The sequence below is a fragment of the Sceloporus occidentalis genome, unplaced genomic scaffold, assembly GCF_023333645.1.
Source record: "Sceloporus occidentalis isolate IW3139 unplaced genomic scaffold, rSceOcc1.0.p SCAF_8, whole genome shotgun sequence".
Taxonomy (NCBI): domain Eukaryota; kingdom Metazoa; phylum Chordata; class Lepidosauria; order Squamata; family Phrynosomatidae; genus Sceloporus; species Sceloporus occidentalis.
In genome coordinates, this window is record NW_028316988.1 from 25,666,217 (window position 1) to 25,691,126 (window position 24,910).

At 45.1% G+C, this 24,910-nt stretch overlaps 4 protein-coding genes across 5 annotated transcripts in view; all 4 read right to left on the reverse strand.

Moving 5' to 3' along the window:
• Positions 1-518: 518 nt before the first annotated feature.
• On the reverse strand, positions 519-3,831 carry SMIM24 (small integral membrane protein 24). The gene is made up of 4 exons (XM_089535640.1): positions 3,107-3,831; positions 2,297-2,429; positions 1,735-1,773; positions 519-991 (listed from the first exon to the last, which is right to left on the reverse strand). The coding sequence occupies exons 1-4, from the start codon at positions 3,171-3,173 to the stop codon at positions 871-873; spliced, it is 360 nt and encodes a 119-aa protein (XP_089391766.1). The 5' UTR covers positions 3,174-3,831; the 3' UTR covers positions 519-870.
• Positions 3,832-3,929: 98 nt separating this feature from the next.
• On the reverse strand, positions 3,930-7,553 carry SMIM44 (small integral membrane protein 44). The gene is made up of 3 exons (XM_089535637.1): positions 6,836-7,553; positions 6,318-6,574; positions 3,930-5,515 (listed from the first exon to the last, which is right to left on the reverse strand). Exons 2-3 carry the CDS (start codon positions 6,538-6,540, stop codon positions 5,265-5,267), a joined length of 474 nt encoding a protein of 157 aa, XP_089391763.1. The 5' UTR covers positions 6,541-6,574; positions 6,836-7,553; the 3' UTR covers positions 3,930-5,264.
• A 1,453-nt stretch (positions 7,554-9,006) lies between these two features.
• Positions 9,007-15,011, reverse strand: DOHH (deoxyhypusine hydroxylase). 2 transcript variants are annotated; one of them, XM_089535622.1, is made up of 6 exons: positions 14,718-15,011; positions 13,556-13,719; positions 12,701-13,031; positions 11,077-11,153; positions 10,418-10,655; positions 9,007-9,981 (listed from the first exon to the last, which is right to left on the reverse strand). In XM_089535622.1, exons 3-6 carry the CDS (start codon positions 12,972-12,974, stop codon positions 9,665-9,667), a joined length of 906 nt encoding a protein of 301 aa, XP_089391748.1. In that variant the 5' UTR covers positions 12,975-13,031; positions 13,556-13,719; positions 14,718-15,011; the 3' UTR covers positions 9,007-9,664. The 2 variants fall into 2 exon arrangements, with proteins under 2 accessions (XP_089391748.1, XP_089391747.1); XM_089535621.1 differs by lacking the exon at positions 13,556-13,719.
• Positions 15,012-18,209: 3,198 nt separating this feature from the next.
• Positions 18,210-24,910, reverse strand: part of LOC149308365 (protein unc-13 homolog A-like) — a 107,157-nt gene continuing 100,456 nt past the window's right edge. Inside the window, exons 48-50 of the mRNA XM_089535642.1 lie at positions 23,229-23,321; positions 22,561-22,720; positions 18,210-21,596 (exon numbers count right to left, since the gene is read on the reverse strand). Of these exons, the coding sequence (XP_089391768.1) occupies positions 21,305-21,596; positions 22,561-22,720; positions 23,229-23,321 (545 nt within the window). The 3' untranslated portion in view covers positions 18,210-21,304. The remainder of the gene's footprint in view (positions 21,597-22,560; positions 22,721-23,228; positions 23,322-24,910) is intronic.

Consider the following 24,910-nt stretch of genomic DNA (forward strand, 5'->3'; position numbering starts at 1 on the left):
TCAGTGGGACTCCCCTTCAAGTATTTCAACAGGGCAATGTCACCTCTAGAGCAGCAGAAAACAAGTTTGCCTTATCCTCAATGGGACTCCCCTTCAAGTATTTAAACAGGGGATATATTATATTATATATATACACACACACATACATATACATGTGTGTGTGAGAGAGTGTTGTGTGTCTTTAATTCAGTTCTGACTTATGGCAACCCAAAGGAAACCCTATCCTGGGATTTTCTTGGCAAGTTTCTTCAGAGGGGATTTGCCACTGCCTTCCCCTGAGGCTGAGAGAGTGTGACTTGCCCAAGGTTACCCGGTGAGTTTTGTGGCCAAGCTGAGAATCGAACCCTGGTCTCCAGAGTCGTCATTCAACACACACACACACACACACACACACACACACACACACACACACACAGAGGCACCTTCCTATCTGTTCTTATGCTCTTCCTTTCCTTCCAATACATATACTGTATTTTTTTTCTTAACAAAAGGAAAACATCTTATGATGGGGGCTCTTTTATTTGATAACTCTTCAACCTTATAAAATCACCCCAAAATCTGGCTTCCCATGCCAAAATCAGCAAATTTGGATTTTTGGAAAAACCACACACAATTATACACATCTTTCACTCCTTTCCTCACCACTCCAGACCCAAAGTCAAAAAAGGTCATTGATTAAACAGGATCAAAATTAGACCCTGACAGGCGGAAACCATTTCTGAGTTTCAAGGCAAGTGCTTTTAGTGAGGAAAAGTCTTTCCTGATGGATTTTAGATCCAGAGCTCTTGAGTTGCTCCTGCAAAGACTGGGCCGAATGGGGAAACCCAAGGGTGGGCTCGCTTTTCCTCTTCCAGACTCTTCGTCCTTTCCTCACATGCTGGTCAGGTTTTTGTCATCCACTTTGGCTTCAGAGGATGGGCCTTCTTCCACTTTGGATGGACCCTCTTCATCTAGATCCACAGCAATGTTGTCATAAATGTTGGGTTTAGTTCTGGTGGCGGGGAAAGGAGGAGGAAAAGCGAGAAAGAAAAAGATGACAAGTGTTCACAACTAGGCCACATTTGGGTAGCCGCAAAGCTGATGACTGTTGGGTTGGGGGTCCCCAAAACGTCATTTGGAGCTGAACGCTGACATATTACTGCAATGGGCTGAATTGCCTTTATTCCAAAATGCTTGGGACCAGAAGTATTTTGCATTTTGGATTTGTTTATTTGTTTGGATTTTTTGAATATCTTTATTTGCATATATGTACATGATGTGATATCTTGGCACTGGGACCCATGGCTAAACACAGCATTCCTTTATGTTTCATGTACGCCTTATGCACCTCGGTCCTCGTCCGAAGGTAATTTTATACACATTTTCAACTATTTTGTGCATGAAATCAAATTGGTGGACACTGACCCATCAGAAAGGAAAGGCATCACTATCTCAGCCGTTCAGTTTTGGATTTTGGAGTATTTCGGATTCTGGATAAGGGAGACTCGGCCTCTATTTCTGTTTTTGCTTATGGATCCCAACTAACATGGCAATGTCTTTGAATGTTTTTGATCCAAAACACACTTAGAAATAAACCGGTTTGAGACCGCTTTCAATGCCTTGGCTCAGTACTAGGGAATCCTGGGAACTGTAGTTTTGTGAGACATTCAGCCTTGTCTGTCAGAGAGCTCTGGTACAACAATAAACTACAATTCCCAACATAAAAAATAGCACCTCCAATATCCTAATAGTTACCTGAGTTCAATGTCTTTATCTGAATTTGGTTCGTCCTTCCTGAAAGAGAAGCAAAATGTTCACAAAAGGATTGGAGGAGCAAAAAAACAACAGGGTGCCGAAAATATAGTAAATTTGGCAATTTATTTGGTAATTTACCAAAATATGGTAAACTCCCCACTGTGGCCCCTAAAGGGCATTTGAGAACCAAACATTAGATTTTTGGTTACGCCTACACTGCAGAATTAACATAGTTTGATACTGCTTTAACTGCCGTGGCTCAATGTTATGTGATTCTGGCATTGGTCATTTTGGGGGATAGTCAGCCTTCTCTGTTTGAGTACTACAAATTACAAATGCCAGGATTCCCTAGGATGGAACGGTGGCAGTTAAAGCGGTGTCAAACTGTATTAATTCTTCAGTGTGGATGCAGCCTGTGCATGTGGTCCATTGAGGTCTCTTTGTGGGCACCAATGCAGTCTAGCCCCCCAATTTGAGCTGCTTTGAATCTCATTTTGGAAGAAAAGTGGGATATAAATCCAATCTATCAATTAATCAATCAGGATCAGGAAAAGAAACTTACGTCTTATTGGAGAAGAAGATCCTATTGACCAGCGATGCCACGAACATCAGTCCAAGGAAGCCAACGACAGCGGCCAGACCCACCAGCCAGGGCTGGAGCTTGTTTGAACCCTCAGTGGTTCCGGTTACCTCTCCTGCAGGGTCCAAGGAGACAGGGATTGGCATCCTATACAAGATCCTAGGCAAGTCACTCTCTCTCAGCCTCAAGGGAAGGCAATGGCAAACCTCATCTGAGCAAATCTTGCCAAGAAAACCCCACGATAGGAAACGACTTGAAGGCACAACAAGAAGGACCAGGGAGAGGCCTAAAAACCCCCAAACCTGTCTGATCTTGGAAGCTAAGTAGGGTCAGCCCTGGTTAGGACTTGAATGGGAGGCCACCAATGAAGAGTGGGTGCTGTAGGCTCTATTTCAGAGGAAGGGACTGGCCAAACCACCTCTGAGTCTTCCTTGCTGAAGAAAACTCACCATAAGTAGACATGAGACTTGAAGGCACATGGACACAATACACTCCTGTCTGATCTCAGAAGCTAAGCAGGGTGAGCCCTGGATAGTACTTGGATGGGAGACCCACCAATGAAAACAAACATACAGACACGGACTGAAAACTACAGCACACCTAAGGCTCTCTTTAAATGATGTAGTTGTGTTGAAAGAAGCTATACTATATCCTTCGACTGTCTCAAATTGCCAAGGACAGTCCCAGTTAATCCTCTGCCGTTTGTGCCCAGTGTGGGTTAGCCAGCAACATTTTTGGGCATCCCTCTGCCCTAACATGGGCACTGCTTGCCTCCCAAAAACCATACCATACCTTGCCCATACGAGCCGGGAGTGAGTGCAAATCCTACCAGCAGAATCACATACAAAGACGACGCCATGACGCTTTCCTACTTTTGCAAAACGGCAAATGGCTGTCCTCTTCTAGACGATTTCTGCTTGCCGTTCCCTTCTCAGCTGAGAAAGACAGATTTATTTTCTTTATAACCCTAGCCTCTGGACTTGGATTCAAAGGGCACCAGATAACACTGTGCCGATCTGGTTCTCCCAGGTCTGGATATTTATAGCGCCATGCATTGGGTGGCATGAAGATTGTGCCCATCTCAGGGGTAAAAATGCCTGAATATGAATGCCACCCACAGCACCCGAAATATGAATGCCACCCACGGCAACCTGGTTGGTTTAATTCTGAAGAGATGAAAAGAAGGAAGGAATAAAGTTGGGGACATTGGAGCTGTTTTTTAAGGCCAGCGGGACATTGGGCTCAACATCCCCAGAGATGTCATTATTGACTTCGATCGCATGTTTATGCAAAACCATGAAATCGCAGCACAGGTTGCATTCAAAGAGCATCATTATCCTCTTCTCGTCATTCAAGGGAAGATGCCACCCCGAGTGCCACCAAAACCACAGCAACATAAAGCTGGTTTGCTACCCTTCTCGGATACTATTAGGAGCAAATAACAAAGACTTGGAAAATTTAAGCGAGTCAAGGAAGTGTGTGCAAAGGCAAGGCTACAGCTAAACATGAAGAAGAGAAAAATAATGGCCAAGTGAAACCGAAAAAGCTAATATTGAATTTGAACTGGGGATGGCACATCGATACAGAATGCAAACTTCGTATTGCCAGGCAAAACTAAACTGTCCTAATTTTATTCATTATAACATGCCTTTATTCTACGTACAACAGCTAGCATTATTGCATGAATCTTTTTCTCTCCAGATGATGGAGACGAGACTAAGCAAATATTTTAATAAACATTATTATTATTATTATTATTATTATTGAAAGAAACCATATATAGAAAAACATCTGAGCTGCCAGTAGATTCCCCTTTATGTTGGGTGCAGATGATGGGTGTTGTAGTCCAATAGATCTAGGATGTTCCCCAATCCTGCCTCTGGCAATGTAGCATTGAAAGCAATACCTTTCATCATCCTAGTCTGAAGTGTAATGTCTTTTTTCTTGCTTATTTTACACTAACTCTTTTGACCTCTTTTTATTTTTGGAGTTGAAAAACTGAAAAAAATCTGTATCTGTTGAAAAATTCTGTATCTGTAGTTTCTAATATTAATAAGTACATATCTGTCTGACTGGGAGATGTCCAAGACCTAGTAGACAGGAGGTTATTACAGTTTTAGGTTCTTGTGCTATTTCTCTGCTATTCTAAGTGAATCAAAGCAATAATAATAGAATAATTGAGGAAGGGTTATTCCTGCCATGCAGGAATACACCACTGAAGCAACCCTGAAAGATGCCCATCCAACCTCCACCCAAAGACCTCCAAAGATGGAAAGTCCACCACCCTTGGAGGCAATCTGCCCCATGGTTCAACAGCTCTTATGGCAAATAGGTTCTTCCTAATGTTTAGATGGAATCTGTAACAACAACAACACAACGACAACAGCCACAGGTCTAGTCTAGCTCCACGTTTGAGAAAAATATCCATATTATAGGTTTGGCTTTGGTTCCTTTTGGATATCTTGGGCCTGTCCCTCCAAACTGCCTGCTTCTTTTCTGGCTCTTCTCCTCTGACCTCCTCAATGAGGACAAGCATCCTTCCTAAGCAATACACCGGACATGGAACAAAGAAAGTTGATGATGTTGATCCAATTGGTTACAAGGAGTTGTCCAGTCCTTTTTCTATCATCAAAAGGGTGGAAGGGACCACTAAAGGCCATATAGTCCAGTCTTCCGCCATGCAGGAATACATAGCTCAACCATTCCCACATTATGACCATCTGTTTCAAGTCCTCCAAAGATGGAGGTGGCTCATGTTGCTTATAGCAGTAAGAGGAAAGTTAATGTTGCTAATCCAGTTGGCTACAAGGAGTTGTCCAATCCTTTCTCTACCATTGTAAGGATGGAAAGGGGCCACTAAAGGCCATCTAATCCAGCCGTCCACCATGCAGGAACGCATAGCTCAAACATTCCCACATTATGGCTATCACAAGAAACCAACAGAATACGATCAGGAATGTCTCATTCCAAGAGCGTCCAGGCTGGAAATGGAAGGATGGAGACCAGAAACCGGAGGAGACGCTGAGCAGAGGCCAATGCCAGGCAGGGCATGAGGAAGGTGCCCTTCGCCATTCTCCGCCACCACTGCGAAAAGGCTCTCTGCTTGCCAATCCAAGGGATTATCAGTGGTTCCCAGCTCACTTATTTCCGGATCTTCTTCCAATCGTTTCTTTTCCTCCAGTTTGGGTCCGAAAGCCCAGTCTGAAATTGAAAATCAAATCGAATGTCAGTCAAATCCACTGAGTAACTTTGGGCAAGTCCCACTCTCTGAGCCTCAGAAAATCTGGCCATGAAAAACCCAGGAAGGGTCATCATAAATCAGGATTGACTTGAAGGCTCTAGGGGACAGAGTGGTGTAATGGTCTGAGCACCGGACAAGGAATTGGGAACTGTTGTTGTTGTGTGCTTTGAGTTGTAGAATCATAGAAGCGTAGAGTTGGAATAGACCCGAAGGGGCCATCCAGTCCAACCCCATTCTGCCATGCAGGAACTCACAATCAAAGCACCCCTGACAGATGGTCATCCAGTCTCTTTTTAAAGACCTCCAAGGAAGGAGACTCCAACACACTCCAACAGTCAAACAGCCCTTACTGTCATAAGTTTCCAACTTATGTGCTCCTAGGGTGAACCTCTCATGAGGTTTCCTGGGCAAGCTTCCTCAGAGGGGAGGTTTGCCATTGCCATCCCCTGAGGCTGAGAGAGTCTGACCAGCCCAAGGTCACCCAGTGGGTTTCATGGCTGAGGTGGGAATCAAACCTTGGTCTCCAGAGTTGTAGTCTGACTCTCAAATTGCCACGCCGCACTGGAATTGGGAGACTAAGGTTCAAATCCCTGATGAGCCATGGAAACCCACTGGGTGATCTTGGGCGAGTCACACTCTCTCAGCCAATGGCAAACTCCACAGGAGCGACTCCAAAGAAAACCTATGGAGAGAGTTGCCCCAGAAGGCAGTAACCACAAAGCAACTTGAGGGAAATCACAATAAAAAAAATATTCCACTCACCGGCAAAGTCGTGTAGGAGGTCATCAATGAGATGCCCCACAATGGCGTAGGCCACCCCTACCACAATGATGACGGCCATCACCAGGTACAAGACGTAACGCGGCAGACGGATGGAATCCAAAGACGGTGGCTTGTACTCCGCAAAGAAGGTGGCCTCCGAGGACTCGTCCTCCGAGGACTGCATCAAGTGTCGGGGTGTCCACCATGGCTCACCGTCCGCCATCTTTTGCTGGTCCAGACAGACTCTTCAGCAATTGCTAGACATCCAGGAAGGGGGAGAACAAAAATGGAAGGCATTACTTAGGGGTTGTAAGGTGTCTTCAAGTCAATCAGTCAACTATCAATCAATCAAATCAACTAGCAAGCAACAATCAATCAATCAATCATTATGGTCATAGACCAGCATATCATGTCAAATGGTTTAGCACTTTTCCGCAAAAGATAAAAATACCCAACAGCCGATCCATTTGTACCTTAAGGTTTATTGTTTCTGGATTTTAAAGTAGGTAGAAACTCACCTGGATATGGCACAGTGCTGGATTGCAGTGTTGTTGTTGTGTGTCTTCAAGTCGTTTCTGACTTATTGCAACCCTAAGGCAAACCTATTGTGGGGTTTTGTCGGAAAGGTCCCCGAAAAACTCAAGTAGGGTCTGAAGTCACGGCACCCGGAGACGTGACTGGTGCAAATCTGATATGTCAAAAAATTGGAGGAGATGGAATGAAAGAAATAAAATAATAAAAACTTGGGCCCTTTGCTTAAGAAGGACAGCCGCCCAACGTGAATGAAACTGCTGCTCTGTGTTCATTCACTTGCTGAGCTGATCTCTAAATCGGACAAACAGATGGCTGGGAATCCATCGAGGCGGGCGAGATTTGGGTTGGTATTGAATGGGAGGAGGAAAAGGAGGGAGAAAAGAGAAGGCACTATTTTAGGCATCCTATAAATACCCTAAAGGCACCAGGTCCTGTCTGTTCTTGCACGCTCAGCAGGGTCAGCCCTGGTTTGCACTTGGATGGGAGAGTGCCAATGGATAGCAGGTGCTGGAGGCTCTATTTCAGAGGAAGGAACTGGCCAAACCACCTCTTGCTTAAGAAAAACCCTATAAAATTCATAGGGTGGACATAAGTCAACAGGCGACTTGAAGGCACAGATACACACACAGTGCCTAAATGCACTGAAGGCACCAGATCCTGCCTGTTCTTGCAAGCTAAGCAGGATCAGTCCTGGTTAGTGCTTGGATGGGAGACCAGCAGCGATTCCCAGGTGCTGCTGGCTCTCTTTCAGAGGAAGGTAATGGCCAAACCACCTTGCCTAAGAAAATTCTATGAACTCCATGGGGTTACCATAAGTCGACAGGCAACTTAAGGCATGTACACTCAACCCTGTGTCTCATCTGTTACTTTACCAAATTTTAAAGGCACCCCAAGGGCTATCCAGTCCACCTTCTGTGCAAGAAGATGCCATCAAAGTCCTCCTGACAGATGGCTATCCAACCTCTATTGAAAAACCTCCAGAGGCGGAAATTCTCTGAGGCAGCAGCATCTTCCGCTATTGAACTATGGTACCTGGCCATATCATGAGAAGGCAGGATCCATTAGAAGAGGTAATGACAGTAGGAAAAGAGGAATACTACATGCCAGATGGATAGACTCAAAGCAAGGAAGCCTGACTTTGCAAGACCTGAGCAGACCTGTCGATGAAAAGGGGGCTTGGAGGTCTCTCATTCACGGGGATGTCATAAGTCAAAGCCAAATTGACGGCAGTTAACAACAAAACTGAGAACAGTCTTTGGAAATGGTGCCATTTTCAATGACTCTCTCCCAGCCAGGGGATAATAAATGGTAATGGGGTCCCCCCCCCCGAGTCTGTAAAAATGACCACTCTGGACTGCAACATCCAGAATCCTCCACTGGATCTGCAGTCCTAAAGTATTATTTTTTCTTGTGAGAATAAGATTTGGTAAGACTGACACTCCTGGTCTCTCCACCCGAAATGTCCTCAATCCAAGATCAAATTGAAATCTTCCTGTCCTTAGCATCTGCAAAAAGGGGGAAAGCCACCACCACCCCTCTGCCTTAACATATGCCAAGCTGGACAGCCCTGGGCCTATTAATAGGTTTATGACAAATAAAATGGAAATGCCGTAAGAGGATTGTAGGCGATTGAGTGCTAAAGCACTTTTGCAGAGCAGAAATGCTAGGCTGGGGGGAGCCAGCTTTGCTGGCCAAAGTGATCCCAGATGTTGTTTGCCAAGAATTAAAAATCGGGGAAGGGATCAAAAACATCTGCAAGGTCACCGCAGTGGAAGGATGGCGAAGGTCCAGCTTTGTGGATTTTTTCTCCCTAGAGATGGCTTACAAATTCTCAGCCAAATTTGCATTTTGTTCTATGGCCCTATAGGGTCCGGGTCTAGTTTATTTGAAGGACCGTACTCTCCCATGCAAATATACCTGTGTTTTGAGATAGTCTGGGGAGGCCATGTCCACCAGCTTCCCAGGTATATCTGGTAGGAAAATAGGAGTCAGGGTCTTCTCGGTGGCTGCTCCCAGGCTCTGCAACTCTGTTTGAACTGAGAGGCAACTCACTCTCCCATTTTAACTCAGAAATTGGGATTTGTCTGCCAATCACCACTGAACATGTCTATCAGACATCCAACACTACCCCTGCGAACAGAATGAGATAGACTGAGAGGATTAGGAGAGTCAGCTTTTATTTCCCATCACCCTCATCTCCAGCGTAAAAAATTGCTTTTCTTCTTTGCAATAATAATGTCCCAGAGGAACTACGAGAATGAGATGTCTAAAGGTCTAGTATATTTTGTTCTGGAAACAAACAAACAAACAGGCAAATGGTACAGAGGCAAGTCAATGGAGTGGAAGAAAGGTTGGAAAATTTGAGGTGTGATGGGGGAATGCAACTGTTTGGCCTAAGAGGATCCACAACTTACATGGGACTTGCTCAGAAATGGAGAGAGGATGTTTCTGAGACACTGTGTGCCACCATGGGCAAGAAGTAGTTGTGGCGGGGACAGATGAGATCCCCATTGCCATGTTCCTTGAGAAACAGACATGGGGTTTCCCTCCTAGAGTCTGGAAAAGTGACCACCCTGGACTGCAACATCCAGAATCCCCCACTAGAGCTGCAGTACCATCACCAATACACCACAAAGTTCTTGAGCAATAGATATCTTGCCTCTGACTCCTCCACTGAGAGAAAGGTAATAACTTAAGACTGCAGTGATTTTCCCTACTGCTCCCGGTTCTGTTTGGATTACTGAGCACAAAACAGATGTAGGAGCAGGAGAGGAAGTAAGATAGCAGGGGGGGATACCCACCCCCTCCTGCCTTCAGTTTGAGGTCTTCAGTTTGCTCAGTCCGTTGGCATACTGGAAATCCGTCCCGTTCTCATAGTCGTACATGTCCAAGGCGACTTCACAGCTCTCGCGGACCACCCGCTCCTTGTCCTGGGCATAAGTCTGCAAGGTGGCCAAGCAAGACGCCTTGGCAATGGAGCCCAATGCTTCGGCACATTCGTGGCGTACCATGGGGTTCTCAGCAGCGCTCTCCAAAGACGCTGTCAGCTGTGGGACACCGGCTTCGTGCTGCATCTGGCCCAGGACATAAGCAATTTCATGGCGGAAGAGGGCACTGCCACACTGCAGGCCTGGGGAAAGAGAGGGAACCATGAGGATTAGGATCACCAAAGAAGGACCAGGGACGTAGCCAAGGGGGGGGGGTTCTTGGGGTCCGGACCCCCCTTCCATTAGAAAAATGAATGGTGTGTGCTGCTGTGCTGCCACACTCAAGCCCCATTATAATGGTGGCACTTCGTCTGGACCCCCCCCCCCCCTTCCAAACATCCTGGCTACGTCCCTGCAAGGACACTTGTTCATAGCAGAGCTACCTCTCCAAGTATCTCATTATGTGTAGGCAAATATTCCAAACTCCTAAAAAATTCAAAATCCATTTTGGGTAAGGAAGACTCGTAATAATATTAACACTTACTATTATTATTATCATTAGACCAACAAATAAGGAAGATGGATAAATAAACAGAGGGGAAAAATTGCTGGCCTGGAGAAGGAAAAGCAGAAACTCACCATCAGCCAAGGCCAAGACAGCAGCTTCTCCTCCCAGGTTCCGAAGTGCAAACATGGCTCGGTAGCGCTCAAATAGCGGCCGTGACTCGTCCAGTAAAACTTGCCTTAGTTTCCCCACATTGACCTCCTCAGCTGGAGGCGCCGGGTCCACAGAACAGTAAGGCCCTGTGACAAGTTTGCCCTTGTTCTCCTGGAGCCAATCTATCCTCTTTACGGCCAACTGGCACGTCTCCGCCACCTATGAGGATGAAAAATGGATACTGAGATGGGTCTGCCCCACATTCCAGAATGTTCTGGGAAGAGGAGGTAAGCAGGGTGGTGAAGCCGGTACGGCAGGTCTGGATAGGATCTCCTTCTCTCTGTGTAGCTGATGCCTGTTAATGCAGGTTTCGGAAGTTGGGCTGGGATACACAACTTAGCTACACAGCTATGGTAGTGATGTAATTAAGTAGTGCATGGAGAATTCAAAGCAAGCCCCATGGCCCCTGGGCTTCACTTTTTTCAGCTGTTGAAAGTTCCCCACCAGTTTCCCAAGAAAGCTAGGAAAAATTATGGTTTCAAAATTTCTGGAAATCTGACATCTCTAACTACTGAATATGTCACAATATGCGGAAGTGATGTTTAAGCCTGACCTTATAGATCCCTCCTACTTTCCTTACCTCAATGACAGGATCGTCAGCATATTGCTTCAAGATGTCCAGGACTTTGGGGTTCCCAATAGCTCCCAAAGCCTCTCCTACAGAGAGAGGAAGAAAACAATACAGCTTAGGAAAGATGGACAAGGGGTGGAAGAAACTTGTGATGTGTTTCTGGAACATGTGGTTCTAACAGGCCCCTCCTAGTGAATTGCGAAGATGCGCATCAGGTCAACAGCAAGAGTGTTCCAATGCTCTTGACTCAATGTTTAGATGGGCATCAGGGACACCAACAACACTGTTGTTGTGTGCCTTCACATCGTTTCCAACTTACTGAGACCCAAAGCTGAACCAATAACAGTTTTTTCTTGGAAAGATTAGTTCAGAGGGGTTTTACCACTGCCTTCTTCTGAGGCTGAGAGAGTGTGATTGCCCAAAGATCACCTAGCGGATTTCTATGGATGAAAGGAGATTCCAACCCTGGATTCCCAGAGTCCAACACCACACTGGATCCAATATGGTGATCTGTCCCCTTGACAAGATTTATTCAGAGGAGGTTTGCCATTGCTGTACTCTAAGGCTGAGAGAATGTGACTTGCCCAAGGTCTCTCTGTGGATTTCCAGGGCTCAGCAGCAATCGTAAGCCTGGTTTCCTGGAGTCCAACACTCATCCGGTGCTCATAATCTTACTGCCACATAATCTTGTTGCAAAATAATCATTAAAAAAAATACTAACAGCACAGATTGTTAAAGCATATATCATAATTGAGCCAGGCTTAGGAAAGTCACATGTTAAAAAAGGGCAGCAGCAGAATTAACAGAACGCTGATGCAAAAGCGTTTTCCGTTCCAGATGGAAAAGGTGCAGGGTTCAAATTGGGTGACAGCGGAATAGATTACCCCAGAAGGAAGTAGCTTTTTCTTCAAGGGAGGTGCATTAAACAGGGGTTGGATGGTTATCTCTCAGTTCTGTGACACAGAGTTGCACCTTGGATATTGGTTTTTCAGTGGGATAACTTGGTGGGTGAATGCCAACGTGGCTAAACTTTCCACGGATATGGCTTTCAAGTGTGGAATTTCAGATTCTGGTGCCATAGTTGGCCAAGGGGCGGATGAAGAATAGCATCAGAAATGGGGAAGAAAGAGGCAGTTTTAGTAACAGAACATCAAAGCTTGGCCTAACCAGGTTGATGTCAAACAAACCCTGTTGTGCGGCAGAAGCGTCAAGGTTAAACCTGTCCTAATTTGGTCAATGAGAGCCACTGTGCCATAATGGTTTGGTTGTTGGACCGGGTCTCCAGAAGACCAAGGTTTGAATCCTTGCTCAGCTGTGGTTAACTCACTTTGGGAAAGCCACACACTCTCTGCCTTGGGAGCATCTAAAGCCAAACCTTCTTGGAATAAATTCAGCCAATGAAAGGCATTAAGGTGCAGTGGTTTGACTCAGAAGCTAGGAAATCTGGTTTCGAATACTTAGGATAAACCTGAGCAAGTCACACTCTTTCAGCCTCGGTAGAAGACAACGGCAAGCCTCCTCTGAAGAAATCCTGACAAGAGAACCCTTGGAGATGGACGTTGTAAGTTGGAATCGACTTGAAATCAGAATCTGATCATCATATGGATTTCCACCAACAACCATCTTTTCTTACCTGCTTCGTGGCGGACCATGGGTTCCTGACGGACGTCTTGGAGGACCTCAACGAGGACGGGGATGGCTCTCTCGTCCTGCATCTGTCCGAGGCAATAAGCAAGTTCGTGCTTGAGGAGAGCCGAGTCGTCCGCAAAGGTCTTGGCGATCCACTCGATGGCCGCAGGGCCCCCCAGGTTTCGGAGGGTGAAAAGCGCCCGGAAACGGTCCGTCAGAGGTCTCTGGGAATCCACCAGAGTCTGGCCGATCATCTCGACTTCCTTCTCCGTCACCATGATGTGCGGCAGGTCCAGGAGAGATGGAGGTCCCTACTTTAAAACCTTTGGAGGGATCTACGATAAAAGAAAAAGAGACCGTTTGTGAAAATGAATTATTAGTTAAGAGTATTTGTACCCCGCTCTTCAGCCGCAAAGTCTCTCCAAGCGGCTAACTTATTTTATCTGTGCATAATTAGACTCATTATTGTTAACAGCCTTTATGGCGTCCAGATCCCTGTATATCTACCAGGTCTTGCAAAATCTGGGTTCCTTGATTGAGGCTGAAGAAATAACCCAGTTCGACACCGCTTTAACTGTCAAGGCTCCGTCCAGTTTGGGACTCAAGCTGGCTTCTTTGTCGCCGTCGCAGAAATAATGCTGTTTGACACTACTATGGGATCCTGGGATTTGTAGTTTGCCGTGGCAACCAAGGTCTCTCTGACGGAGAAGGCGAAACACCTCGCCAGACTACAAATCCCAGGGTTCCACTATTATTATTGCTTTGTGTGATGAAGACACACCTAAAGCTGAGGGTTAGGCCATTTTGTTTAATGATATAATTACGATTAAGACGCTTTGGATGACGCCTGTGATCTCACCGAGGAAGAGAGCAAACGGAGGCTTCGGCAGATGAGCCACAAATGGGACGAAGCCACTCTTTGGCTCCAAAAACATATTCTGGAAATACAGGAAAAAGCGTCGTCTTTCCAACTTTAATTATTGAATCCTTATCTTCCCTTTCTTCAAAGAGGATTCAAGGCGGCTGGGGATACGATGAGTCAAAACAAAATGCACTTAAAGCAATGGGGAAACACCATTAAAAAAGAGACACAGCAGCCGTGAAACAAGCCATGGGATTTGAAATGTTCATTGATACTGCATTCTTGTATTGGTCTTTTATCGACTATTGAATTGTGAGCTGCCTTGTGTTGTGTCCCAGTTTTAGGGAAAGCATAAATACAACATGTTGTTCTTTTATTGTATTTTCTTTTAAATCATGAACCACTTTGAGACCTGGATTTGGGGGAAAGCGAGGTATAAATACAATATATTGTTCTTAGATCATATATTCTTTTAAATGGTGAACCACTTTGAATCCCAATTTTGGGGGAAAGCGGGCTATAAATATAATATTTGTTTATTTATTTATTTTCCCTCAAAAAACTGGGGCTCAAGAAAATTGTTACTTTTATAGAAAGTAATAATAATAATAATAATAATAATAATAGTATTTTATAATAACATAATAATAATAATAATAATAATAATAATTGGGGCCCAAAGTGGCTCACCATTTAAAAGAACATTGTCACTTTTATAAATAATAATAATAATAATAAAACAATATATTATTTTATAATAACATAATAATAATAATAATAATAATAATAGGGGCTCAAAGTGGCTCCCATTTAAAAGAACATTGTCACTTTTATAAATAATAATAATAATAATAATAATAATAACAAAACAATATATTATTTTATAATAACATAATAATAATAATAATAATAATTGGGGCTCAAAGTGGCTCCCATTTAAAAGAACATTGTCACTTTTATAGACAATAATAATAATAAAACAACTTTTATTTTATAAAAATGTAATTTAATATTATATGCAAATTTATGCAAATTAAGGCCATCTATGTAAATTTATGCAAATTAAAGACTTTCCTCAGCACCGTCTCTGGGTGCTCCTCGCCCCCTCCCACTCCGTCTCCATGGCAACAAGTCCCCCTCTTTCCTTATTCCCACTCACCGGAGCCTCACGCGCTCGCCAGCTGCCTTTGCGCATGCGCAGTCGCTGCTCCAACTGCTCGCTCGTCTGTTGCACGGACGGAACCAAAATAGGTCTGTGAGGGGGGGGGTTATATTATATCCGTGAATAGCAGCCTCTCCTTTTCCCCTTCCCCTTGTATTTGCCTTTCCTTCTCCCCGAAAAAAAAAAGAGCAGTCAGAATCTTTCAAGATGCTGTCTTCAAAATGGCGGCTTCTTTTTCTCTCTCCACGTCTCTCCCTCGAGGAATCTAAAATGGAAGAGTCCCGCGAGGAACGGTTGGGAAAGCGGAAGAGCGTCGCGCATGCGCACTGAAAAGGAGCCCTCGCGTCGACTCCGCCCCTTTATTTACCTTTTCGTGGCGATAGACGTACAAACGTATAGACTCATATATATAAGGTTTAACTTCCGGGTTCAGTTTGGGCAAGGAAGCCAAAGCATTGGCTAAACGTCTCATTTCTTTGCCTGCAGAAGTAATCCACTTTGAGACCGCTTCAACTGCCCTGACTCAATGCTAGAGAATGCTGGGAACTGTAGTTTTGTCAGCCTTCTGTGTCAGAGAGCTCTGGTGGTGGTGCCACAACAAAAAGTACAACTCCCAGAATTCCATAGCACTGAGCCAGGGCGGTCTCAAACTGGGTTTTTCTGCAGTGTGGATCCACCCCAAGTCTTACAAAAGGATATGCCCCATCTTCCACTCAGTGAACGTGCATCTCTGTTGCTATTTTGTGTGCCTTAAAGGCACTTCAAATTTATGGAGGCCCTCAGCTGAGTCTCTCCTGGGGTTTTCTTGGCAGGTTTCCTCAGAGGCAGCATCATTCTCAAGAAGTTCCTCCTAATGTTGAGCTGGAATCTCTTTTCCTGTATCTCTGGAGCAGCAGAAAACAAGCTTGCTCCATCTTCAATATGGCCTCCCTTCAAATATTCAAACATGGCTATCAGATGTTAGGCTAATAACGTTGAAGCGGAATCTCTTTTCCTATAAGTTGGATCCATTGTTCTGTATCCCAGTCTCTGGAGCAGCAGAAAACAAGCTTGCTCCAGGCTCAATATGGCATCCCTCCAAATATTTAAACAGGGCTACCGTATCGCCTCTTAACCATCTCTTCTTCAGGCTAAACACCCCCAGTTTCCTAACCCTCTCCTCAAAGGGTTTCATGGTTTCCAGACCCTTGACCATTTTGGTCATAGAATCCCAGAGTTGGAGGAGACCCTAAGAAGCATCCAACCCCATTCTGCCATGCAGGAACTCTCAATCAAAGCATCCCCTGTGAGTGACAGATGGCCACCCATCCTCTGTTTAAAAACCTCCAAAGGAGGAGACTCCTCCATACTTCCAGGGAGTGTTTCCCACTATCAAACAGCTCTAGTGTTGAGGCAGAATCTCTTTTCCTATAGCTTGCATCCATTGTTCCATGTTCTAGTCTCTGGAACAGCAGAAAACAAGCTTGCTCCATCCTCAATATGACACCCTTAAAATACTTAAAACAGGGCTATAATATCGCCTCTTAATATCGTCTGCGAAGAATGAAAAATCTTAAATCTCTTTCCCCATAGCTTGCATCCATTGTTCCAGATCCTATTCCCTGGAGCAGCAGAAAACAAGCTTTTCCTGTAGGATTGAATCCATTGCTCCTGTTCTCTGGAGCAGCAGAAATCAAGCTTGCTCCCTCCTCAATATGACGTCCCTTCAAATACTTAAACAGGGCTCTCATATATGACTTCTTAACCATCTCTTTTCCTGGCTAAACATCCCCAGCTTCCTAAGTCTCTCCTCATTGGCCTTCATGGTTTCCAGACCCTTCAACATTTTGGTCACTCTTCTTTGGACAACCTCCATCTTGTCCACATCCTTCTTGGATTGTGTTGCCCAGAACTGGACACAGTACTCTTCCAGGTGGGGCCTGACCAAAGCAGAATAGAGTTTCACTATTACTTCCCTTGATCTAGATATTATTCTTCCATTAATGCACTATACTTCTTCTTTTTGGAAAGGCAGTCCTCTTTTGTTTTGTGGATTGTGGGTGTTACGGTACTTTATTTTATCTGACCCTTATTATGCAAAATCTACAGCACTCTATAAATAAATGTTATATATAATGTTATGTCATATTATGTATAATTTATATTATATAATATATAGCATATATATGTTATATATAACATATATAAAACATTTATTTATAGAGCGCTGTAAATTTTGCATATATGTTATCTCATATTATGTATAATTTATATTATATAATATATAACATATGTATAACATATGGTATATTATATATAACATTATATATAACATTTATTTAAATTCTCCAATTCTGTGGATGGACGCAAAAAAAAAAAAAAGAGGTCAGAAGCAGAGAGGCAAATCCTTTTTTCACTTTGTAATTTTTTTTGGTATTTATTTATTTATTTTTCTCATGTCAATTAATAAAATATTTGTATAGAGCCCCAAAAATTTCAAAATAGTGCAAAACATCTCACTGTCATGCATCCACTGTTGGTTAAACCAATGCTCGAATCCACTCCAAGGTATGTTATGTACAGAACAGACGACATGAAAACATCTCCCGACTTCTGTGCTACACAAGGAGGATTTTTAACTCGATTTGGGACGGTCGGGGTTGTCTGGTTTCCCTATTTAAGTATTGATCCGTTCGCTCACGCTCCGTTTTGTCGGTTAGTTCATTTTCAACCACATGCCAAACATACATTTTATTTATCGAGGAGGGGATCGGTTCTGAGGGGAGACAAATGGGAGCGTTGGGGAACATCACTTACCCTTCTTTGCAATTTCGTCTTGTGGGATAGGTGTATTGTGTTGTTTTATTGTGCAAAAGGAAGATGGGGTCCAGTACAAAACAGTATCAGACACCTGGGCTGCAAAACTCACCGTTTGGCTTGGGAATTCCCCCGGATAACCCCTTTATTTTGCAGTTGCCTTGCCTTCTTCGTGGATTTGTATGCAGGAGTCATGGGACTTTATCACACAGGGGAAAATCGGGGGTTTAAACAGTCGTTATCCCGGGGAAATTGTGCAATTGCAGAAAGGTTTTCACACACAAGGCAATTAAACAAGATTTATCCCAGAAAGAACAAGAGAATAACCAGGGAATGACCAGAAACAAATCATTCACGGGATTTCCCCATAAATGATTTGTTGGTTATTTCCAGGGTAAGTCCTGTTTAATCGCGACATCATGTGAAAACCTTCACCGCAATTGCAGGATTTCCCCAGGATAATGACTGTTTAAATCCCCGATTTTCCCAGTGTGAAAAAGCACTTACATTTACAGCCCTGTAGCCTTTTCCCCATTACTACTTCTGTCTTTTCCTAATACAGTGGGTCCTCCACATTTACAGGGGTTTGGGGTGCAGGACCCCCATGAAAGTGGGAAAACCACAAATTTTAAAAAACAAACATATATATATATATATATATATATATATATATATATATATATATTTTAACCTAAGAAAACACCTCTCTAGGAATCTATAGGTCCTTTGTGGTCAACTAATGCTGGATGTTGACCACAGAATTGCACTGGAGGACCTACAAATGCCTACCAAAGTGTTTTCTCTAGGACTTTCTTGGTATTCCAGCGCAACTCTATGGTCAACTTGTAGCAAATATTGACCACAGAGTCATGCAGGAGGACCTAGAGATTCCTAGAGAGAACATATTAGTCAAATCCGCAAATAATCAAATCTGCAAAGCCACAAGGATGGAGGGCCAACTGTATAGAAAGACTGTGAAGAGCCTGGGAGGGAAGACAGAATGTATTTTGACAAGTGTTTTGAAGGTTTCAGTCTGGAAGTACCCTGTCTCCGACTTCTCCCTTCCCGCTTTTTTTTGTCCTTTTAAACGAAATATTCTGTTCAGTGCAGTGTCTACAAAGTGGTTGGATGGCGCATACATGTATGTATTGTCTGTGACTGTGTTTAAACATTCAACTCAAACTCTGACGCTTTGGTCCCAGGCAAATTGTATGGAAATACAGTGACGCAATTTGAAAAGAGCATGGGGTTGTTAGAGAGAAAGGAAGAGACAGGTTCAGGAAACTGGCTGAGGAAGAATCCCAGGAAAAAACATGTCGAGCCCAAGATCGGCTTTGCACCATGTTTGGAAGAAAGAAATGCAAGAAGGATCCTGGAGGGAGACGGAGCGGACCTTGGCTACTAAAGACTTCCATTGGTTTAAAAGTCAGTGAAGTCGAAGGCTTTCATGGCCGGCATCCATAGTTTTTTGTGATTTTTTGGGCTATGTGGCCATGTTCTAGAAGAATTTATCCTGTCTCTTATTCAGCCACAGATATTGGCGAAACATCAGGAATAAAGTCTTCTAGAGTATGGCCACTTATCCCGAAAGACCCACAAAAAACTATGGCTTCCTTCTCCCTTGGAATTGACCTTCTTGGATGGAATGTCCTCAACTGATTTTTGTTTCTTCTTGTGTGCCTTCAAGTTGTTTCTGACTTATGGCGATCCTATCATGGGATGTTCTGGGGCTGAGAGTGTGTGACTCGCCCAATGCCATCCAATGGCTTTTCATGGCTGAGCGGGGAATCGAATTCCTATCTCCAATTACTCCCACCTCAAACCACGACGACAAAACATATACGTTCCCAGAATTCATTGGGGAACGGGTGGGAGGTTCCCAGGATGCTTTGAGGGAGGGACCAGAGCTTATTGGTGGGACCCTGGCTTTGCATCCAGAAGGTCCCAAGCCCAAATCCTTGGCATCACCACTTAAAATGGAACAAAACAAAATAAAAACCAGGGCACAGCAAGTGATGGGGAAAACTCTTTTCTGACTGAGATCTGGGAGAGCTTTGTTATCGTGCTTTGATTCCACTTTTACTGCTAAGGCTGCCTCTTGTGGCATCCTGGGATTTGTGGTTTAGGGATTTAGCATGCTCAGCCAGAGAGGTCTTAGTGGCATCACCAAAACCCAGAACACCACAAGAGGCAGCCATAGAGTTAAAGTGGAATGATAGCACTATAACTGCATAGTGCGATATTTACTATGGGGTTAGATGGAGGAACGCATGGGTACAAGACAGATTCGGTGGTAGTTGGAAACCGTGGCAGATGGGATAGAGAGTCAGTGGGTCGAGGTGTCTGGCAAGGGATAGTCGACTCCAGATTAGACAAGAGAGAAGGCTGGAGATGGAGACTTCTTGCAGAGTTTGTTAACGCGAATGGGGCGAAAAGACGGGTAAATTGGCAAAATGGGGCCAGTGAATGCCTCGAAGGGCAGCCATTTGGAGATGGACCAAGGAACCTGTACACAACGCATTTCCAAAGAGGCAAAGTGTGCTTGAATGACACTCTCTGAGCAACTGCGGTGGGGACTTAATGTGTAACATTTAATGTCATCACCAGAGGCCATTCCTAGGTCTCCAGTTTTGATCTGGAAACCTCTGGACCTGGGACCGTCCTTAACCGACAGCCAGAATTGTGTGAGATCTGCCCCTTCCCTACCAACCTTGGGCACCGGAATACTGAAAGAGCTTGGCACAGGTATGGCAAAGGGTAGAAATCTTGTACATTTAGCCCTGTTCGTATGAAAAGAGAGGATGGAAGGGCTGTTTCTTTTCCAGCCCTGCAGATGGAGTTTAGGTCTAGGCCTCCAGACATACTCCTGCTGGGTCTGCAATGGGCACAGTGCCTGCTTTTGCATGCCTGCAGGTTCAGGCCCTGGCATTCTCAGGAGGCAAAGAGAAGGTCTGGTTTATGTCCAAGACTGTGGAGAGAGTTGCTGCCAGTCCGAGAAAGTAGTGTTGGACAAGATGGATCAATAGTCTGGATTGACAGGATCAGAAACAAGCCCAGGCATAAGGGTGATGGTGGTATTGTTCCCCCCCCCCAAGCATCAGACAGCAATTTTGATGGAGACTATGAAAGTCAATGTGAAAAATGATCACGGTTTTGTTTCCAAAGCCTCCCAAATCACTTTGTTCTTCTTACCGATTCAAAGCAACTCTTTCCTACCCTGTTTCCTGGAAGTCACTGAATGGTTGCTTTTAAAGGTATTTGTAAAAGGGCTGCAATGGGAGGCACAGTGAAAACCAGTGCAACCCTGCAAGGGAGGTGTTATCCTTCATTAAATTACAACCATAATGTCAACCTAGTTAGGCCTTGGTTACTGGAGAAAAGGTACCAGTTCAGAGTAATGACTAATGCACAATGCATTCTGTCCATGTTCTCCTGCGGCTCTTGTCACTATATTTCTCTCCCCCTTTTCTAGAAGGACTGCTGTTTTCCCTTGCTGACATCTGCTCCTGATGGCTTGGAGGAAGAATTGTGTGTCTGCGGGTACGATTTGGCAATGTGCAATGTGTGCGAGAGGGCACTGTTGTCGGGGTTGATCCTTGGCAGTAGGAGCAAAGCTCCCAAATTAAGGGGTGAGGAATGGCGTGGAGGGAGGCGGCGTGGCAGAAAGGGCGGTCTGGAGAACTCTATGGCTTCAACATGGCTGTATAAAAGAGGGAGGGATGAGGACGGGACCTTCTAGCAGATCATTTGGGGGGACGGACCATAGAGTAAGGTGGGGAGAGAGGACCTTAGCTGGTGCTGCCCTCCTCGGCTGAGCGCGTGTCTGACTTCAGCTTGACAAACTCCTTGGCCACCTCATCATTGTTCCTCTGAGAGAGGATGCGCAGCACCGTGAGGCCTGTGTCGTCCATGTGGATGCGCCGGCCCAGGGGCAGCCAGCAAGCGCAGCTCCCTCGCTGCATCATGTCCTTCAGCTGTAGGATGGCAATGCCCACGGTCCGGTCTTCCCGGGCAAAGCAGTAGTCTTTGACGCACACCTGGAGTTCGTAGCATTCGGGTCCTGTCTCGGTGCCCAGGGTGCTGCAGAAAGCGGGAGAGAAAGCAAGTCACAGCAAGCGACTCAGGATAGGGGTCAGCCCCTTGGAGAGCTCATTTCAAGGCTAGGTTAAAAGCTGGCATGTATTCACTGCTCCACTGACATGCTCCAGCTGAATATGGACTCGCAATGCATTTAAAGGAGGTCTCCAAGGCGCTGAACCAGTTTAGGAGTAAGATTTAGCAACCTGGTGAGGATTTACTACTCCACTGACACAAGAAGCACAAACCGCCCCTGCTAGTTGGCTCCTGTATTGGAAGGAAAGGCAGGCTGAAATGAAAATAAATGTTGTTATGTGTCTTCAAGTCAGCTGGACTTAATGGCAACCTTCTCCAAGGAATTTCGTGGCCAGATTTCTTCTGTGGAGGCTTGCCATTACCTTTCTCTAAGGCACGGGTTTCCAAACTTTGGTCCTTCAAATGTTTGGGAATTCAGTTCCCAGAATTGCTGACTCTTGGCCAAGCTGGTTGGAGCTTCTGGGAGCTGAAGTCCAAAACATCTGGAGGGCCAAAGTTTGGAAACGCTTCTAAGGAGTGACTTTCTCAAGGTTCTCCAGTGGGTTTCCGTGACTAAGTGGGGATTTGCACTTTGATCTCTCAGAGTCCTAGTCCAACACTCAAACCACTATACCATGCTGTCTCTTACTACATCCCATGGAGTGGAAAGCCCCATAAGAGATTTACGTCTCCCATTTCTAGAACATTTTCATGTTTTCACCAGTTCTTCACAGGTGTGTCAGGAGTTGCACAGACAACTTGCCTGCCACAAAGTGTTGGGAATTTGGTACGATGGGACACATGTTCCTGTGAAGTGTTGGAGAATATATGCATTCACAAACAGATAGTTTGTGAATGGGGCCAGGGCTGAATTCTGTATTGTGAGATTACCAAATGACCAACCCATGCATCAACGCACATTAAAGAAAGGACAAACCAAAGGGTTACTCACAATGTGATGCTTTCATTGTACTTAGGGGACCAGCTGTTGTTCTTGGACTTGGTGGCAAATTTTCTCTTCTTGTCGCTGAGGTGCGGGCCAATAATGTTGACTTCAATGAAGGGTCGGAAGATGCCCGAGGTTTGCCACTTGAGGTCGTTGGCGGCCACCACTGGAATGGCAAGAGAAAGAAGTATACGCTATACATCATTTTTCTATATCATATTTCATCCTGATATAGAGGATGGATCAAGCTTGTTTTCTGCTGCTCCAGAGAACAGAACCTGGAACAATGGAGTCAAGCTACAGGAAAAGAGATTCCACTTCAACATTAGGAACTGTGCTGTTTGATAGTGGAAACACTGCCTGGGAATGTAGTGGAGTCTCCTTTTTGGAGGCTTTTAAACAGAGGCTGGATGGACATCTGTCACGAGGGCGTTGACTGTGTCTTCCTGCATGGCAGAAGGAGATTGCACTACATGGCCCCTTGGGGGGGGTCTCTTCCAATTTCTATGATTCTGTGAAATCTGTCATCTTTATACCACTAGACAGCTATTCAAGTCTGGCTATGATTCCAAGGACTCCAAAGTCCATCTGCCTAGGGACAGAGGCCCAAATCCTGCCTTCATGCAGGAAGGTTTTTTTAACCTCCAACACCTAGCGACAAGTTGAACACTCACCTTTGACGGTCACTTTGTGCTCTCCTGTGCCAGGGTGGGTGATCAGTTCCACATGGATAGAGACTTCGCCAACTGGGTCATCCACTCCGGATCCTGTGCCGCAAAGTGTCGGTGGGGAGGCATAAGCCCCCTCCCCCAGATATGGAACAGAAAGTTAGCCCTTGAGCTACTTGCCAACCTGTACAAAACATGTTGGATTACAAGTCCCACTATCCTTGACCAGGACAACCTGCGGTTGGGTCCAGGATGTCTGGGGACAGTGGGATGGGTAATCCCTTTCAGCGGGTGCAAGGTGAGAGTAGGACCTCCCTTGTTGCCTTCCTACAAACATGATGATGGGCTCAGGTCATTGCCTCACTCAAGCTCTCATTTTTGGAAATCTTTATTTAAAAAAAGAACATTTTCCCGGCACAGGATTCACCAAAGTCTGAATGATTTTGCATAGCCCCCCCTTGCTAGGAAACGCAAATCCTCTTCCTCCCACCGTGAGCTTCCGTGACCTGAGCCAAACAGCAATGTAGACCATTCCTATACTTTACATTGACCTTCGCTATTGATGCCCTCCCCTTCCTCGGTCTCTCCCCCCGCCATCATGTCCCCAAAGCAGGGCATCGATCCATCATTCAAACAGGCATCCTCCATGGAGGGGTTCCACATGCAGCAAAAGTACGATGCGAGGTGGAAGAAGATGGGCAGGGTGGAGATTGATGGTCAAGACCCTCTCGCTGGGGTGTTGGATGGCACCAGAGAGAGATGCCAGTCCAACACAGGAGTCACAGAATTGCAAAGGGGAGGAGGAGAAAGGATGAGACAGTAGAGCAATAGCATTGGGCACCTTGGACTTCTCTAGATGTAGAATCTGGACAGATGGAGCAACACCTACCTAATCCCTCCTCCTTGCCAGCAGGAGGGTGTTACAGGCTGGGCACTGGTATGGATCACATGTTGCAAAAATTTAGGCACCGGAGCCTTAATAGTGTGTTTGTAAAGTAGGAGTGGGTAACTGTGAATGGCTAAGGGGCTGCATTAGCCTCACAGGAGGTCTTGGAGAGTCATATCCCTCCACCACAAATACTCCTCACAATTTTTTTGGCCTCTATATCCCCTCTATGGGGCACATAAGACATCTTCACCATATTTTGCTGAATTTGGGCCCAGGAGAGGCCTTGTTTTAATAGCAGGAAGGGAGCAGAAGTCACTTACTGTCCCCTTTCTGTTCCAAAACAAACCCACACCTTAAACCCTTTCTTTAGGTTAAACCTACTGTGGCTCTTGGATTTGAAAGTGTAACTGTATTTGGATTGGCTTTATGTTGCTTATTGTTCTTGGTGACCATTTCTTTTGGGGGAGATGTTTCTTGACTTTGGACGTATTGAGTTTTACCGTGTTAATTGCTTTGAGAGGTGTTTCATCTTTGAGCATGGCCTGAAATGATTTCAAGGCAAGAAAGAAGAACAGGGAGGGAAGGAAAGGGAAGGGAAGGGAGAAGAGGGTCAAGCCTTTGGTGATGGCCTGGATCCACAGCCTTTCCCCCCGCCCCGCATGCTCCTCCCACCGCATGCCTTAGTACCCCCTTTCCACTAAAAGGTAGCATTGTCCCAGCTCCTGAGCCGCATGCTGAGACTCGCTTGATCCAGAAACCAAAGTTGTGAGGAGCCTTGAGCGAACCAACCACTCCCGAA

Excerpts from the sequence above, each read along its gene's own strand:
- SMIM24 (XM_089535640.1), bottom strand. The coding sequence starts at position 3,173 with ATGGCGTCGTCTTTGTATGTGATTCTGCTGGTAGGATTTGCACTCACT. Across the intron at positions 2,430-3,106 it reads TCCCGGCTCGTATGGGCAAG|GAGAGGTAACCGGAACCACT; the intron begins GTATGGTATGGT and ends TGGACCCTGCAG. Across the intron at positions 992-1,734 it reads GATAAAGACATTGAACTCAG|AACTAAACCCAACATTTATG; the intron begins GTAACTATTAGG and ends CCCCGCCACCAG.
- SMIM44 (XM_089535637.1), bottom strand. The coding sequence starts at position 6,540 with ATGGCGGACGGTGAGCCATGGTGGACACCCCGACACTTGATGCAGTCC. Across the intron at positions 5,516-6,317 it reads CCTCCTACACGACTTTGCCG|ACTGGGCTTTCGGACCCAAA; the intron begins GTGAGTGGAATA and ends TTTCAATTTCAG.
- DOHH (XM_089535621.1), bottom strand. The coding sequence starts at position 12,974 with ATGGTGACGGAGAAGGAAGTCGAGATGATCGGCCAGACTCTGGTGGAT. Across the intron at positions 10,656-11,076 it reads CTGACGATCCTGTCATTGAG|GTGGCGGAGACGTGCCAGTT; the intron begins GTAAGGAAAGTA and ends TCATCCTCATAG. Across the intron at positions 9,982-10,417 it reads TGTCTTGGCCTTGGCTGATG|GCCTGCAGTGTGGCAGTGCC; the intron begins GTGAGTTTCTGC and ends CTCTTTCCCCAG.